Raw genomic sequence first — 18,406 nt, forward strand, 5'->3', positions numbered from 1 at the left:
TATGTTGTGAAACTACACTGGTTCCTTTTCTATAATTATATTTATTTTTTATGAATGTAAAATTTTGTAAATTTCTGCTGTTATTTAGCCTTTTATTATACTGAAGAAGTGTGCTCAGCTTTGCTTAGCTGCATGAAGATTTAGTGATGCCTATTCAGAATGTGTAGAATGGTAGCATTCTGTTTTGCTCATTTTACATTCCTGTTTCCCTGTACTGATATCTGCTGGAAATGATAGCAGTGTGTAAAGACATGAAATATAATTTATGTCTGGAGATCTTACTGCTTAGGGCTGATAAGAGGTAGGACACTAGGTAAGAATGTGCCCAGACAGTTGCCTCACTGTATGTGTCAGGGCTTAGGTTTTGTTTGTTTTGAAAAAAAAATGTTTCTTTAATTGTTTGTTTAACTTGAGCAGCTAAAATATTTGAAAGAATTTGATCATTTGATGCCAGTTACTCTGTAGACCTGTGAGTTCAAACACTTTGTTTTAGCTAGCAGTTCATGCTGGATTTCTTTGGACCTGTGCAATCTAGGTAAAAGTCAGAAAGTTCAGCCAACACTTTGAGCCTCCTTAATTGGTAGCAAGTCAAAGTTCTTAAAAGTTCAGAGGTTTGGCATGGTTTTTTAAATACTTTTTAAAAGCTACAGATTTTCATGTTTTAATTATTTTAAGCTTATACTCTTACACAGGCATGTAAGAAGTTTCCTTCTGATCCGTTCTTTCTGTTAAAAAAAATCTACTTTCATTTTCATTTTGCTGATTTCTTTTATATCTGAGAATAACTCTTTAGACTTAAGCATCTTGCCTCCTTGCAAAAAACTGTGCCATCAGTAGTGCATTTGTTTGATGTACTGATGCCTTCAAACGTGGATTGCCCTCCAAAAATGCACATTGCATTTTCTCCTGTGTATCATTTCTGTTTACGCAGTGTCCTGTGCCACATTTGGAAGAGGGGATCCTAGATTCTCATAGGACACTGTGTGCTTGCTTACTTGTGTTATCAACATCAGTTTGTTTAATGACTGCTGAGGCTAATTGTACTACTTGAAAGCTGAGTTTAGTGCAATAGATTATTAGATTATTAGAACAATAAACCTCCTCTCTGTTATAAGCACCTTTTGATGAAATGAGGCCAGACTGACAACTGTAAACCTTTATTCTGGGCACATTGTTACCACTGCAATGCTGATTTGTGACATTTGGTTCTCTTCCTTGCTTCTCCACCCTGCAGATCTGTGCCTCCATTCAGAGAATCATACTAATCTGCATTGTCATCTTCAAGTATTGGAAGAATAACTTTTGGAAATAATCTTTTCTCTTAGTGGTTTGATACATAAGTGCCGCAGTCTTCTGCATTCTAGTGCATGTTCCTTAGGGAGGTTCCGTGTTTATTCTATTACAATTTTTCACATTCAGGCTCCAAACAGACAGTTAGTCTGCTGTCGTAGAAAATGTTGATCCAAAAAATAATAAAAACCAATCATAGAAGCACATTGTAACAAAATAAAGGAAAAAAACCCAGTAGGTTGACATTCAGATTTTAATCTTTCCTCTTCTTTATCAAATTTATCTGTTTATGATTTTTTAAAATTCTCAAGACAGGTATTTTTCACTCTTTTAACTTTATATCACCCATCTTTTTGAGATTCAATAATTTTTTTCTTATCCAACTATATCTAGATTTTTTTAGGGAATTTGATTACACATTTTCATCAGTTAAGAACTTAAAGTCTCACTAGGTTTTTATGCAGTATTTTTATCTTTGCCAAAGTCTTAGTTTGACACCTAAATCATCATGTAGCTTACACTTACTCTTACCACTTTCCTGCTAAAATGGCATTTCTGATAAGCATCACCTCAGTTGGCAGGCTGAAATTCAGACTTAACAGCAAGCCCTTGTACAATGCCTGCTCTCATTCTCTCATTCCCTCTCTCTCTGCCTTCCTTCCTTTTTTTTTTTTTTTTTTTAATGTTACTCTTGGGTCACAATATATAGCTTGGTTTAAAAGGGGTAATTTAACATTTTTTTAACCAAAACTGAGCTAATTGATTTATACCTTTTGAGGGTTTTTTGCCTTTTCCAAGTGTATGGAGTGTGTGGTCAGAATACACGTGCTTGTTATTTTTCAGTCTTTCTGTAACAAATTTCAGTAAATCATATTGAAAGTGCATGGCTTTTGTAAGAATTCTTAAGGGACAATCTGTTTCTTCTCAAAAATTCTTCAAAGGAGTCACAGACATCACTGATACTTCACATTCTTCTCTCGGAAATTAGAGCATATTTTACTAGTTGAGAGTGGCACCTTCTTTCATGGATGTCCCTATTTCTGAGACAGGTAGAGTATCAGCTGCTTCTCATTTGTGCCTGCTCTGTTCTGGCAGCTTCTAGAATTAGATACTTGTTTCGACAGTTTTACTGTGTGACTGTTATTTAAGAGAGATTCCTACCATTTGCCTCCTTGAGCAGTAATTTACCTGTAGTCAGGTTCAGCGTCCAAAAGCTTAGAAGGGGGTGGGAACTACTCTCTTACATTGCCAAAAATAGATCTGAAATATTTGTCTGTATTGTTTCTGTGTCAGTTCTTTCCTAACTGGTAAAGAATCTTTATGCAAAAATTATCTAAGAAATATTTCTAAAGAATATAAGCAGGTTTTACACACCCTTTGGCCTTCTGACATTTGGTATCTTGCTAGAAGAAGCAAAAGTGTATAGGCTGAAAGCTTGAGCATATGTTTTCATTGTGTTTCCAAATGTCTCCCTTATTAGAGAATATAGACAAAAAACTTCTGAATCATGTGGGAAAAAAATTCTGAATCAAATGTCTCCCTTATTAGAGAAAATAGACAAAAAACTTCTGAATCATGTGTGATATACCACCTATTGCCTGGTATCAAACGTATGTGCTTATATGGTTGCCAGAAATCACATCTAAGTTGCCTGACACTTTCAAATATAACATCTAGTTTAGCATTGCATTGGTGTGCTTAGTTTTGTACACCTTTTATTTTTACAAAAAGTAACTTCAGTGCATCTATTCTGCTGAGATACTTCAAGCATTTTCTATGAGCATTAGCTGAGTGTGACTTTCAAGGGAGACAACAGGGTGAAGGGGCCTTGATGACTCTGCCCTGTCCGTGGTTTGAGAATATGGCAAGTAGATGTGAGGAGATGGAAACTCATTATTGTTTGCAGTTTGGGTCCTTTAATATAATAGTTCAAAGCCTATTTTACAGTTTGACCCTGCCTGGGTGCCAGGTGCCCACCAAAGCCACTCTATCACCCCCCTCCTCAACTGGACAGGGGAGAGAAAATGCAGTGAAAGCTCATAAGTTGAGATGCAGATGGGGAAAGAACCCTCACCGATTACTGATGTGGCAAAACAGACTCAACTTGAAGAAATGAATTTCATGTATTACCAGTCCAAATCACAGTAGGATAAGGAGAGGTAAAACATTTTTTTAAGACACCTTCCCCCCACCCTTCCTTCTCAGGCTTAACTTCTTTCCCCCCAGTTCTCTATCTCCTTCCTACAAGCAGTGCAGGCACATATGGGTTATGGTCTGTACATCACATTGTTTCTGCCATTGCATCCTCCTCAGAGAAAAGAGTCCTTCCCCTCTTCCAGCCCATGGGAGGCTGCTCTTTACAAACTGCTCCTGCATGGGTCCCTTGGTTCCCATGGGATGCAGTTCTTCAGGAACAGGCTGCTCCAGCATGGGTCCCCCACAGGGTCACAAGTCCAAGGAAAACCTGCTCCAGTGGGGGCTCCTCTCTCACAGATCCTGCCAGGAGCCTGCTCCAGCACAGGCTTCCCATGGAGACACAGTCTTCTCTCGAGCATCCACCTGCTCCAGCATGGTCTCCTCCGTGGGCTGCAGGTGGACCTCTGCTCCCCTGGGAATGTCCATGGGCTGCAGGGGCACAGCTGTCTCACCATGGGCTGCAGGGGAATCTCAGCTCCAGTGCCTGGACAACTCCTCCCCATCCTGCTTTGCTGACCTCAGTGGCTGCAGAGCTGCTCCTCAAATATTCCCACTGCTCTCTGGTCACATCTACACAATTACTCTTTTGGGGTTTTTGCTTTATAGATATGTTATCACATACCTGATTGGCTTGGCCGAGGCAGACTTGACAGGTCCATCCTGGACACAGCTGGCATTGGCTCTCTTGGACAGGGTGGACACTCCTGGCAGCTTCTTGGAGAAGCCTGGCCACACAAACCCCATACACTTACTTAACTGATAAGATCAAAGAAGATTAGGCTCTTCAACAGTATGGATACCATATTGTTCATTTCTATGATCACTGAAGCCTAGCACAAATGAAATTACAATAACCTCTAAATGAAAGGCAGGTCTACTTCATTAGGTTACTGCATAAACTCTCTTTAACTGTTCATAGTAATATAGAAAGTTATTAAAAGTATCAGTTTACATGGTTAAGGAGCAGCTATGCAGAACATTGCTGCTTTCTTTTCATTATTCAAGTACCAGAATGAAAATTGTTGATTTTGTCTAGGAATAAACCTATGCAGCTAATAAGAATATTTATTTTCAGGTAAACAGATCTTTTTTATGCTCAGTGTACTTTGATTTCCTTTACTTGTGAATCTCAGGACTCACTTGGGCATTGAGGTATTCATTATTAGAAAGCACTCTCTTAAGAGGTATCTGCTATGGGCTAATATGTTGGCAATAAATTAAAAGAAAACAAAAGGACTAGAAGAACTTCATGTTTACAAGAAAACATTTGATAATAATGTTCCTTCTGAATTATTCTTGAATTATTCAGAATTATTCTTTAATTATTATAACAGAATAAGTGTATCACATCTACTGCTCTAATTGCACGTATAACCATAGAATGTAACAGAGGAATTACTCTGAAAATGGTCAACAGTGGGAACATTTGCATTATCTAAAAGTGTAAATGCATAGTAGTTAGATGTTGAATTATTTTTATTATTGATTGTTTTAGGCTGTTCTGGCAAACTAGGAATGGCTTTTAGTTTTATTTTATTAATCTGTCTTTAATACATGCTAAACAAAAGTATTTTTGGTTTTGGAACCTCAACCTGTTAAACTATCCTTTCCAAGAAATTTTCCATAACAAAAGCTCACATTTGAAATATGTATGCTAGCTCCATTTTGATGAGCTGATCCTACTAAATTCTTCTGGATTTGAGTATCTTAGCTCGCAAAAAAATGACATATCAGCTGCTAAATTTCAACAACCTTTGTTTTTCTGGGATTCAGAAACTGTGTGCTATCCTGGACTTAAATGCACTAGGGAAAAACTGGGCAAAGCTGACCTTTTCACAGGTCTGAGCTTCCTTTCTGGTGAAGTCTTGTATTCATCTCTTAAGCATGACTTAAAAGATTCACAGGTTTGGAGCTGGTTTACACAAATGCTTGACAACAAGGACAATTTCCAAAAACTAGATTATTGTTTGTGGTTCTAGTTTGAAAAGCTAGGAATAATTAATTTAGAAGAAGCATTCTTTTAAAAGTGTTTTAAAAATGGGAGAAAACAGTATAGAAAATGGTGAGATTATTACACTGGTTATTTGCTATTATTAATTTCCTAGGCATGCCTGTGAAAAACAACATAGCAGCTTTGCGCCAGTCGCCAGGGCAGAACGGCACCAGCTTCCATGGCTGCATCCGGAATCTGTATATCAACAGTGAACTCCAGGACTTCAGAAATGTGCCCCTGCAAGTGGGGATTCTGCCAGGTTGTGAGCCTTGCCATAAGAAAGTTTGTGTGCATGGCACATGCCATGCTACCAGCCAGTCAGGCTTCTCCTGTGAGTGCGAAGGCGGATGGACGGGACCGCTCTGTGACCAGCAAACCAACGACCCGTGTCTCGGAAATAAGTATGTCCTAACTCGGGAAAAAACAGTAGTAAAATGTGCACATATGTCTCCTGTCATCTGTATTTTTTTTCCATAAAAGTTCACACTTGCAAGAAGCAACATAACCTGGGCATGTAAAAATGAAAACGGCATCCAGGTTTTAGCATATGTTCTTTCCATAAACCTAATGAGGGAAAGTCCCCAGGTCAGGGGAGCAGATACACACATCTCACTGAAGTTCTGCCTAAAGCCTGGGAGGTGCTCTTGCATACTTCTGTATGGGCTTCTTTTGTAATGAGATGCACTGATGCAACTGTGGGTATGACCCTTGGCACAAAAATAATTTTGAAGTAGTTGTAAATTGAAAAAAACCTATTTTCTTATTTTCAGTTGTAAAGAAAAAGGTAATTAAACCATTAATATTATTATTAATAATATTCTCTACTGTGGTTTTGAAAACTGATACAATGAACATACCTAATATTTTATGTATTCAGAGTACTCCAGGTTTTAGGATGAAAATAGATTTCCATCTTTATGGTGAAATTCTGTTTAAGTCTTAGTGTGATAATTCTATTTACTGATTTGAGCAGAAAAATTTAGTTTAGATATTTATGCATGCCTGTAGAAAGATTCCTATATATAAATGTGTGGAGATAGAAAAATATGTGTATAATTATGTATATGAAAGTATTGATATCTATGCATATTCATCTTTCAAATTTACTATAGAGACAGATTCTATTTGGGTTCATGGACTCCCAGCACAAGAAGATCAGAAACTTCAGAAGTTCAAAGCTATTTTGTATTTATTCATCTTGGGCAACAAGATGCTATTCTGTTTGTCTTTCCACTGTCCTTATTACAGCTTGGCAACACCTTTTTTATTATTTTTTTCTGTTCAAGCAAGCTTGCTTGGGTCTTTTGGCTACTGCTTTTTCAGTGCAGCATTTGCCTATGTAATTTTTGACTTTTAAGGACCAGTGGCCTAAGTTTTCTAAGAGATTCTAATAAGATGTTTTTCAACTCCTATATAAAATGATTTTTAAATGATCTTTTCACATAGTGTGAGAGTCTGACCCTTTAAAGTTTTATACAGCAGTTAGCATGCTTGGCAACACAGTTTTATTTATATTGGTTATAGACTCTTTCAGTACCTTTAAAGTTTTGAATTTTTCCCAGAGCTAGAGCAGTCAGGTTTTGAGGGATATCATTATAGCATTTAATTTTTTATTGGTCATTTTTTTAGGCTGTCCTCTTTCACAGTAACTTTAAAGGGTAGTCACAGCAGGTTATAAAACGAAAATGTGACTTTATATTTCAATACTTGAGGATTAAAAAATAACATCAAACTGTACCCACAAATTTTACTATCAGAAAAGCCAGAGAATTTCTTTAAACTGTCCTTGAAGTACTAGATTCTTCATTGTTTCTTATAACTGTGCTCATTATCACACAAACTGAATGCTTTTTTGCAGCAAATTATGAAGTTATCAGTATCAGATGTAGGCAGTATCAAAGACAGAAGTAAGGGAGCACAGTGCTAATATTTTTTTTTGCTCTGCAAGGTATTTGTTTCGTTTCAGCTGTATACAGTGCTGTGAGTTTTTAAGAGAAAAAGTCAAACCAATTTTTTTTTATTTGGAGTGGAGGAGGGCTTCGTTGTTCTTTACTTCTGGGGATTTTCATTCTGTATTTCTTGATTCTTCTCTAAATTTTCTATTGAGTAAATGCATTTTATCCGTCTAATACAGTTTGACATTCTGCTTTATCTGAGCAACAGAATTGTCACTGTGATCTCTGTTTGAAAAGTGGAGATGATCTTTTAGAGATGCACATCATGAAAAGGCTTAAGACACGTTTACCTACATCTAGGTGTAGATAGTGACCAAATATAGTGACCAAAGTTTGTTCTCTAGTCAGTAAAGGAATAAGCACATTTCAGAAGAATAAATAAGAATTCAAGTTTTCTAATCATCTTCTAGATAAGCTCATTTCTCCCCATGACTGACTGTGTCTGGAGCTTATGGCAATTATACATCCAACTTGAGTGCCTGACACAGGTACCTAAAATTAGATGAGATGAAACTGTGCCTGAGACTTTGCACTTAGCTCGATGTTCCTTTCAGTACAGTCAGAAGATGAAATTTAGAGCTTCAAAGAGCAGGTGAAAACAAAAGTATGAGAGTTAGCATTAGCTGAAATTTAATCATCTTCTAAGTCAAAGCAAAACTTTACCAAAGATCTTGACACAGATTCCTTTGATATCTAAAGCCTGTATAGAGCATGGCAGGATGTCAGTGCCACCTGAGTAACTGTAGATCAGAAGTCCTAAAAGTGGATTTTTATATATGGTGAAAAGATCAAATGCTGAATATAATGAAAAATAAACAGAAGCTATCTGCCCCATGATACTGTCTAGGCCTTCCATTTTGAAATGCTAAATAACAGTCCTGAAATATCAGACTTCAACCACAGGAACAATGTGCAACTTGAAACTGCCATTTCTTGAGTCAGAATAGCTTCTCTTAGGAAGTAGCTGAACTGTATGTGCTGGGAGCCCCATATTTCATGAGTGACAATATGAGTTTCTTTTAAATGATACACAAACCAGAATTTCAGGTGAGTTTCTTTTTTCTTTGGCTTGATTTCACTGTGTTCTTCTCAAAAGCATGCTGAAAATGTAGGTAGACAGGAAATGTTGATTTTAATATTCGTGGCCTGTAAAATTTTTCCATAACACATCTACAGCGGCTATTTTCTGGTGAGAGGGAGTTCTGTACTGCAGCTTGTTTTGTGTAAACCTGCATACTAATTATAAACCACTTCACTGCATCTCACTGAAAAAGTCCATTAGAAACAAAAGCAATTTCTTCTGAGTACAGTCCAAAGTATTTGTAGTTAATGTTGCTTAGCCTGAACTTTGATGAATAATTTATTTTTATTCTCTTGGGCTTGTTTCCCCTGTAGATGTGTGCATGGTACCTGCTTGCCGATCAATGCATTTTCATACAGTTGTAAATGCCTGCAGGGACATGGGGGAGTCCTCTGTGATGAAGAGGAAATGCTGCTTAACCCCTGCCAATCCATCAGGTGTAAACATGGCAAATGTAGGCTTTCAGGACTTGGGAAACCATATTGCGAATGCGGCAGCGGATACACGGGGGACAGTTGTGATAAAGGTAAAAAAAAAAATTCATTCATGTTGTTGTGGTCTTAGAAAATAGGCTTTTTTAGTAAAACATGAACAGCCAAGCACATGAACAGCCAAAAACATGACCAGTTTTTTTTTCCACAACACACACATTTGTTGCTTTTTTTTTTTCCTGCCATAAGACTTTATCTTGATGAGAGAAAAACCAAGCCTTTCCCATGAATTTGTTTGCATTTTGAGGATTTTTTCATCAAACATTTTGCTGTGAAAACATTTCTTTTTTTTTTTTGCCTTTATTCAAAAACACATTTTTACTATATTTAACTATTACCTTTTACCTGCTATATCTTTCTGTATTTATTGTTTCTCTACCTTCTGCAACTGAGAAGCCAAATCCAATGATTCTGCTCCTAGTTTTATCACAAACTCTACTTTTGACCTCTCAGCTTCAACTGATTTATCACAGCGAATTATGCAGGTGAGATGGATGAAAACAGGATGACTTTTCCCCCTACCTTTTTCTTTCTCCTTTGTCTATCAAAGCTCTCCCTCTCCCTCTTTTCCCTTACCCCAGATGGCATTTATTTTGTATTGTACATAGATGTGAATAGAAGAATATGGCTGTAGAACTTTTAGCAGATGTCTCATTTTTAGCTGCCTTTATACCTCAGTAATTTATGAAGTTAGCGGAATGTAACTTATATTAAATAAGAGTTTGAATAATATTAAACTCCAGGTCTAATAAATTAAATTGCATGCTCTCTGATACATTTCCCTATGGTAAACAGAACCAGCTGCAAGCAGTGTAGCAACAGAAGATATGTATTTTTATAAAAGAGGAAAAGATTTAAGCTTCCAATTTTCTTGTCATTGTAATAGCTTCGTATTTATGGTTTACACATACATAATATAAGCTTTACCAAAAATAAGAGGTATAGGGAATGAAACCCAGCATTAACCGCATTACATTTGGAAGAACCACTAGTTTCCAATGCACAGTCTCAGCCGAACTTTAAAATACCAATCCCAACTGCAAATAGTAGCACATCATCTTCCTGCATTACGCATTCTTCGACCCGCGCCTCAAAACCGCGCCTCTTATTTTGAACGTTGTTTCCCACAGAAATCTCTTGTCGAGGGGAACGAGTCCGAGATTACTACCAAAAGCAGCAAGGGTATGCTGCGTGCCAGACGACCAAGAAGGTTTCGAGACTAGAATGTAAAGGCGGGTGCTCGGCCGGGCAGTGCTGCGGGCCGCTGCGCAGCAAGAGGCGGAAATACTCCTTCGAGTGCACCGACGGCTCGTCCTTCGTGGACGAGGTGGAAAAAGTGGTGAAGTGTGGCTGTACAAATTGTCCCTCCTAAGTGTCCCTGTCACACTTGTCTTTTGAAAATGTTGTATACTTATCGACCGTGTCGGACTAATTAATGCTTCATAGTGGAAATATTTGAAATATATTGTAAAATACAGAACAGACTTATTTTTATTATGAGAATAAAGACTTTTTCTTCATTGAAAAAAAAAGATTCAAGTGCTTGAACTGAGACTTCTCATACCCAAGAGGAGCTTTGAAGAAAAAAAAAGACCTGGTAACATTGCAGCAGAAATGGGAAACTTTAACTGCTTTTAACATGGATTCTTCTTTATAACATGCTGAAGATACACTGACACTATACACATGTGACTTTCAACTTAACAGCTCAGAGATGAAATACTGACCAGAACACGAGGCTTGTTTTTTCACTTTCGTATCAGTCTAGTTCATTGTCTTGACAGACCACACCAATCACTTACCTGTGGATGAGGAAGCTTTATGAGCAAAAGGAATCAGATTATACAGAAATAACAATTGTTTGAAACACATTTTGTCTTTTGGAATTATTAAACATCTTGAGAAGATGGGGTCTCATTTAATGAATGGGAAATAGGAGATACAAGAATATACTATAATCCTGAAATCTCCTGTTGATGTGTACTTTTATGTCAGCGTGTTAGCAAAAGAAGCATAAAAAAGTGTTTATCTTCCCTTTTACAGTATTAATTTTTTGTAATATAAATGTTCCGGGGATGATAAAATAGATTATTGATGGATAAATTAGTATAATATGGATTTCTGTTTCTATGAGTTCTAAACAGGTCTATACAGTATTGGGTTTCATTGAGAAATATTTATTGTATCAAAGTACATTGTACTTAACCCTTTTAGGCCATCCCTTTTACTGTTTTTCAATGCTTTAATATATATTAATTTATATTTGTCCCAGTATTTTTGTAATTTTTTTTAAAGGACTTAAAAATCAGGATTTTTTTGCAATAGAACTAACGTAGCATGTCGTCTTGGGGTAAATGTTTTCAGTCTGTTTTTTCCTTTCCATTCCCTTTTCCTTTTCCTTAGAATCTGACCACTTGGTGTCACTGAATAGAAAGTGGTGACAATTTGTGGTTTCACAGATAACAGATATTCAGGACACCTTCCAAGAACCTGTAATATATTACAGAAAATGTCTTTACACTAGATGGCAATTGTAGAGAAGTTAATTTTCCCTATATACAGTACTTAAAGAAAATAAGATGGCGTGTAGAAAATTCCATTAGAAGATAGATCTTTATAAATTAATATTCCTATGGAGCTCTTTACCTTTTTTATAAAAAAGAAGAAAAGGCTGTGCTATCAAAAACTGTGATTTTCCCCAAATAATAAAACTACTCTACTGCCCCTAATGTTCCCCATGTTAACATGTTGCTGCTAAATTATAATGTAGAACTGGTAATCAATAGTGGGTTGTGTTCTTCTTTCAGTAAAACCCAGGGTACCCTGTAAAAATGCAGATGTTTTTTCAATTTTATTTTATTATTTTTTTTACAAAAAAGTTAGATGTACATGTGTAATGCAGTGTGCTTTGTCATATTTGGACTGATATCAGTAATGCTACTGATGTTTGTAAATTAAACAGATATTTACTTCATTAACAGCTTTTATTTGTATTCTTCTGAGAAGTTTAAATTGTCTAGCAGCCTTTAATTAAACATCTGTTGCAAAGAATATTTGGTAAAAAAACAGAATAAAACCCAACCCTAAATCTAGTGTATTCCTTACTGAAAATCTGAAGAAGGAATTGACTTAGGATAATTACAACTAGAGGCAGTGACATCTGAAAATGTCTGTGCATTATGAACTCAGATGAACTTATACCAAAACTAAGAAAACTACTTATAACTACACTACACTGCAGGAAAAGACAATTTGAGTCTATCCTAATACTTAAGTGGTTATAAAAATGGCAATTTGACAGTTGTTCTAGCAATATGATTCTTTAGAAGGATTCGGTTTCACTAATCTTTGACTAAGTATTTTAAATTTAAGCAATTGGATGGGATGATACTTAACCAGGGGTTTTTTTCCTCTAATATATTTTTTACAAATAATTCTGTGTTTATTTTACTTAGTCTACTTTAGAATTTGTCTAAATATTCAGTGAAACAGCCTTTGGTTTGAGGGCTTCTTTGCACTTTCTGTGACTGCTAAAAAATCTGCTGTAAATAGGGATAGTTTTGAGGAGAAAGAAGATGTTTTTGCCTAACACTCCTAAAACAATATTCTTGGGTATGGAAAGATCTCTTGGAGCTCAACGTCACTGCATCTGGAGCTGGATTGCTTTCTGTCCTCATATTGACAGAGAAAGATGAACTTTGCAGTGGTATTCAAGCAATACTGGCAGCTACTGGTGATCTTGTCATCAACAGAGGGACCTTCTGTGGTCTCCAAGCAGAAGCAGAAAAATAGAATAGAATAGAATAGAATAGAATAGAATAGAATAGAATAGAATAGAATAGAATAGAATAGAATAGAATGATGGAAAAGAGAGAAAGAGAGAAAGAGAAAGAGAGAAAGAGAAAGAGAGAAAAGAAAGAAGGAAAGAAGGAAAGAAAGAAGGAAAGAAAGAAGGAAAGAAAGAAAGAAGGAAAGAAAGAAGGAAAGAAAAGAAAGAAAGAAAGAAAGAAAGAAAGAAAGAAAGAAAGAAAGAAAGAAAGAAAGAAAGAAAGAAAGAAAGAAAGAAAGAAAGAAAGAAAGAAAGAAAGAAAGAAAGAAAGAAAGAAAGAAAGAAAGAAAGAAAGAAAGAAAGAAAGAAAGAAAGAAAGAAAGAAAGAAAGAAAGAAAGAAAGAAAGAAAGGGAGGGAGGAAGGAAGTGTCGGAAGTGTCGGAAGTGTCGGAAGGAAGGAAGGAAGGAAGGAAAGAAATGCTCCCAACACCCCAAAACCAAACCCAGCTTTGTCACCTGCCCCTCTAAAGAAAAACAAGGCACCCACATCAAGTGGTGCCTGAGCTTTCCTTCCCCCCTTTCTCAGCACCTCATGCATCCTGAAGCATCACAGAGTGCCACTGTGCATGACAAGAGGTAACTCCCTCAATGGGATGGGTCACCCTAACACCTTTCTAATACCTAAATCTAGTATCTTGTAATGCTGCTCTTATAAGCTGCCTTGTCCCTGTGTCCCCCAAAAGGGAAATGGGGATATGAAGGAGCTGTCACTTTAAGTATCACTGCCACAGTGGAGAATTTAGTTCTTTGCAGAACACTCCAGACACAGGTGCTCATTCAAAAACATAAGTCATGCAGCTTTTAACACAGCTTAGGGATTAGGTTTTTCTTCTTGTGTCTGCTACCTCCTCTAGAAATCACTGTCACACAGTCTGCTTTTAATGTATTGAATAAAATCCATAAAATGCACTGGATCTGAAGGATATGACTCAGTATCATGGCCAAGTTCTCACTTCAGTTTAGCACAGCATACAATTAGAATCCTTCTTTCATTAGAAACTAAGAAAAATAAAACGAAGATTCCATCATTTTTGCCAGTGTTCTTAAAAGCTGTAAAAAAGAGAAAACACATGAATGCTGCCTAATTTGTACTGCACAGCTCTTACTGTCATCTAACAGATGACAAAATTGTGAAAGAGCATGAAAAAAGACCATTCTTGAATAAAGCTAACTAAAGACATTGCTCTTTTGTTAACACTGCAAGTCAATTCAGAACAGCAGCTATCACACATGGAACCAGATTCTGCAGTCTGTGTTAACTTTTCTGGGATAAATGGATATTCAAGGGATAAAAACTCTGTTCTAAGCAAACCAATGGTAGGCTATGAACAAACTTTGAGTTAATTTCATAAGATCTATTGTAGTAAAAGTTTTGTCTTCAGGATACTTTTTATTGCCATAGGGGGACACCAAAAGCCTTAGTATTACAAGAATCATTCTGATACAATGTGTAATATGTCTAGGTGCCACAATATGACACTCATGATGTTATGAAGGCATTTGATTTGAAAGAGGAGCATGCAGAGGTTTTGGAAATGACAAAAAGTCTGGAAGACCAAGTCATCCATAGCGTACTTGCAGGGATGGGAGCAAGGCAATAAAGTGGATTGTCACCATGTTAATTTTGACGAGAGGATGACTAAGATGTGGTGACTAAGGTGATGACTAAGAGATAAGAGAGAGAGGGGTATATTACAAAAAGGAGCTCCCTGCTAAGAAGAAAATGCACAGAAGATTTGGAAAACTGTGAAGTCTTGGGGGCTGTTTGTTTTGAAGCTCTATTTTGGGAGCTTTATCTGTTGCTGCTTGAAACTTACATTTTTTTAAAAAACCCTTTACAATTCTGACAAACATACACTTGATATTTCTGTCTTGAGTTAACCATATTATTTGATCAAAAGTGTATCTTTCCAAAGCAATTCAAAATCCCATCTTTTGGTTCTTTTCTTCTCCTTTGGAAGCAAGTGTTATTCGTGCAGTAGCTCATTAGGCATGCGGCTGTCTGTGCTTCAGCTATCCCACCTTACAGTGGAGAGCCTGGCACATAATTTCAGTTCCCATGAAGTGCAGTTCACCAGCTGAGCCATTCAGGATTCTTGGTTTTTAGAAGTATCTATAGACAGAGCTGGTACCTCCAATCTATTTAAGATTCCTGGAGCAGAAATCAGAAAATCATTGGTAGTTGTGACTATGTAGGGGCTGTCAGGAGGACAGTAAAACTGAAGTGTTTGCCTGCATGTCTGGAGAGCCTGCTCTTTCACTGTGTTCCCAATGTATTGTGTTCCTGGGAGAGTGGGAAGTCATGCTCATCCTTTCTAAAATATTTTAGAAAAGAGGGATTTAGTGTCCTTCTGTAAATAAATTGTCTAGTTTGGAAATCATAGGCCTCTTTGGCCCTCAGCCAGGTTAAACTCTGTATGTATACCTTAACATCAGCCATCATTTTGGACACCAGCAGATGCTGATGTTAAAAAAAGTGAATAAATCTTGCTCTCAGTTTAATAAAACACAGATGGAAAAAGCAAACTAAACACAGAGTTAACAGCTCCATTCACTAGTCTCCTGGGCTCCATGTGATTAGATCAGAGTTGGAGGGTTTGTTCCTGCTGCTGCTGTTCTGGCCAGTGTCCGTAGGGGTGATGGCCAGCAAAGAAGAAGTATTCTGTCAGAGCTGGATGTCATTTGTCAGGCTGAGAAAGAGCAGTCATCTCACTGAACAGCAAGACTCCTGGCTATCCACAGTCCCAGCAAATACACTCCAGCTCTACAGCATGACACCCGTGCTGCAGGAATTTTGCTCAGCCATGGGAACAGGCTTTAAAACTGCCTCCCAGATCCACAACGTTATTTCAGAATGCTGATCTGAGTAGTGTTTTCTGGTCTTTACAATTCCATCTTTTTATTTCATTCCAGGTTAGAGGGAAACTCCTCTAGTTCTACACATCGAGCCTCAGCACTCTCAATCACTGCCCTATGCTACATATAGAAAATTGAGACTTATTTTTTTTTGTTCCTGTTTTAGATATGCAGTAACATTTGTAGAGGCATCAGAAGACCTGCCTTAAAGAAGAAGGTTATACATACAGATAAAGAGATAAAACATTCTAATGGCCTTTAAAATCCAGAAAATGTTAAACTAGATCCTCTGAAACAGTCTGACAGCCATAAAGTGATATAAACTTACTTATTTTGTAGATTTTTAGACTTACATCATGGGATGGTTATCTGGTTTTGACTGCTACGACTTATACTTTTTTTAAAATTCCTTTTAGGATACTTTCCTTATCACAAGAGACAAGTAAAGATAGGATTAATGTGGCTGGGTTGCTTATTCTGACATTAAAGTTCCTTAAAATTATCCAGTAGCCTTTCTTCAGGACATTTTTCTTATTTCTCATCGTTTTTAACATTCTAGGCTTCAATCTGTTGTTTCTATGAAACTTTGTTGACTTTGTTTAATTTCCAGAACAGATTTAATGCTTCCAGAGAGAGGAAAAGGATACCATCTTTTTCCTGCAGCTGTGCCTAAAATCTCTCACAGAACATCTTTAGAAGTATGTTTTCTTTCAAAGTCCTCTGAGACTAGGTTAACTTGAGCTGCTTTTACTGCAAATTTGGTTGGGGGTTTTTTCTTTTGCTTCTGATTAACTGTATTTATTTAATCACATTTATGTGTTTCTGCTATGGTAACAGCAATAAGAGGAGTAACTTCTGACCTGGGCTTTAGAAGTTGCTTGCTGTTTGGAAATAGCCAGTTTAAAGAGTCTGAGGTTTGCCTGTTCTCTTTCCTTCCCTTTCTTTTTCTTTTTTTTTTTTTTTTTTGTTTAATTGTTATTTTGTTTTGTTGGGGTTTTTTGTTGTTGTTGTTGTTTTTTTGTTTGTTTCCTTTTGTTTTGTTTTCTTTTGTTTTGTTTTTCACTGGTTCTCCTTCCCTAATGTTTCACCCATTTTTGTGTAGTTTTATGCTTATTTTGTAGAGGAAAGGTAAGAACATGAGATACTGTCAACAGTAAATAAAACTGACCACAGAAGACCCATAGATCTACACAGAACATCCACGAGCAAGATCATGTGGCACAGCACATACTCCTCTGCCGAAAAAGATTCATTAATGCTCTAAATTAAAAAAAAAAGCAAACAAAAAAACCTTAATGAGAAACTTTGAAAAGCAGCTTAAATGTGAGAAGCAAAAGGTTTAAGTCGCAAGTGATCAAAACAGTGCTCATCATTCATTATCACAAACCACAGAGCAGCCACTGGCATTCACACTTTCTCTCCTGCTCCAGGCACTCCAGACACTGCTTGCTTCTCCTTTCCCACCCACCCAACTCCAGCCCTGACTGTCCTGCCATTCCCACAGCCTTCCCAGGTGACACATCTTCCTTCCCATTTGCAGAAAGTCACAGCAGTCACCTTCCTGCATGTGCCTTCCCTAAGATAACTTCAGGTGTCTAATCGGGCTAAAACACCATGTAGTGATGGAAAGAACACTCTCAAAATAATTACCATTTGAGTATTTAAAAATCGAGTATTATTTATTAAACTGTTATGGCAAAGTGCTAGTACCAATCAGTGGGAACTGTGGCTGTCAAAACATTAAAGTAATAAAACTCCCAATCTGTGCATGCCATGGAGAATGATGCCTCTCAGGTTTCATTCTGAAAAGCAACTGTAACCAGCTTAATTGAAAGGAACTCACTGAAAATAGAACTCACTGAAAATCTGCTCAGCAATCACATGCAAACACTGCAAACAGAAAATATGCCCCAGTTTGCCTGGTTTGTTTGGGTTTTTTACTAAGAGAACAAAAAATAAGCATTCAAATAGGTAAGACATGCATGCCTGGGAAATAACGCTAACAAGGAATATTATCAAATTCTAGGCAGTGAATTCACAACGGAATTTGCTGCTATTGCTTATGGGTAACAAATACAAATATGTATTTTTAAGCTTTTGTAGAAAGGACACTTAAAGTCCAGAAAATAGTGACCAGCTACACAAGTCATCCTACTTCATGCGGACATGGAAGATCTGTTTGGGAATGAGTTCTTTTAGCAGAAGTGATCTCAGTTCCTTTGAATTTCATATGGTAATTAACAGGCTTGTGAAATTCCGGAAAACAACCATCTTAGATGAGACAGAAGAAAATATTAAAGATTTAAGACATCTAGGCCCAGATTCACTGTTGATTTAAGCCGCTTAATGCTGTTTCAGTGAAGCAAAGCAGCTGTAAATCCAACTTAGCTGGCCTGGAGCCACTGTGACTCCTATCAGCTAAAACAAAAGGAGTTCTCAGGGCACCAAACCTGGGTATGGAAATGTGGAGCAATCACTTGTGTTACTTTGTGCCCCTCTTGCTCATCTCTGCCCTGCTGCCCCATTGAACTGATGCTGAGAATCTGTGGGAAAGGAGATTGCTCTTCAGTGCTGCGCTCCAAGCTCCAGGGGAACAAAGAGAATTGGCAATTCCTCTTCAGCAACAGCACACAAAAATGAAAGACAGGAGGTCTGTAAACAAAAAATAAAATTGAGTACTATTGTAGTAAAACTACTTCTAGTGAAGTCATTTCT

General features: G+C 37.1%; 1 protein-coding gene across 4 annotated transcripts in view; it reads left to right on the top strand.

Moving 5' to 3' along the window:
- The window catches only part of SLIT2 (slit guidance ligand 2), a 257,759-nt gene extending 245,817 nt beyond the window's left edge, over window positions 1-11,942 (top strand). For all 4 annotated transcript variants that reach the window (XM_058804303.1, XM_058804305.1, XM_058804304.1 and 1 more), the window contains 3 exons: window positions 5,592-5,880; window positions 8,830-9,041; window positions 10,137-11,942. In XM_058804303.1, coding sequence (XP_058660286.1) covers window positions 5,592-5,880; window positions 8,830-9,041; window positions 10,137-10,378 — 743 coding nt within the window. In that variant the 3' untranslated portion in view covers window positions 10,379-11,942. The remainder of the gene's footprint in view (window positions 1-5,591; window positions 5,881-8,829; window positions 9,042-10,136) is intronic.
- The last annotated feature ends 6,464 nt before the right edge of the window (window positions 11,943-18,406 follow it).

The sequence above is a fragment of the Ammospiza caudacuta genome, chromosome 4 (genome assembly GCF_027887145.1).
Source record: "Ammospiza caudacuta isolate bAmmCau1 chromosome 4, bAmmCau1.pri, whole genome shotgun sequence".
NCBI classification, from domain to species: domain Eukaryota; kingdom Metazoa; phylum Chordata; class Aves; order Passeriformes; family Passerellidae; genus Ammospiza; species Ammospiza caudacuta.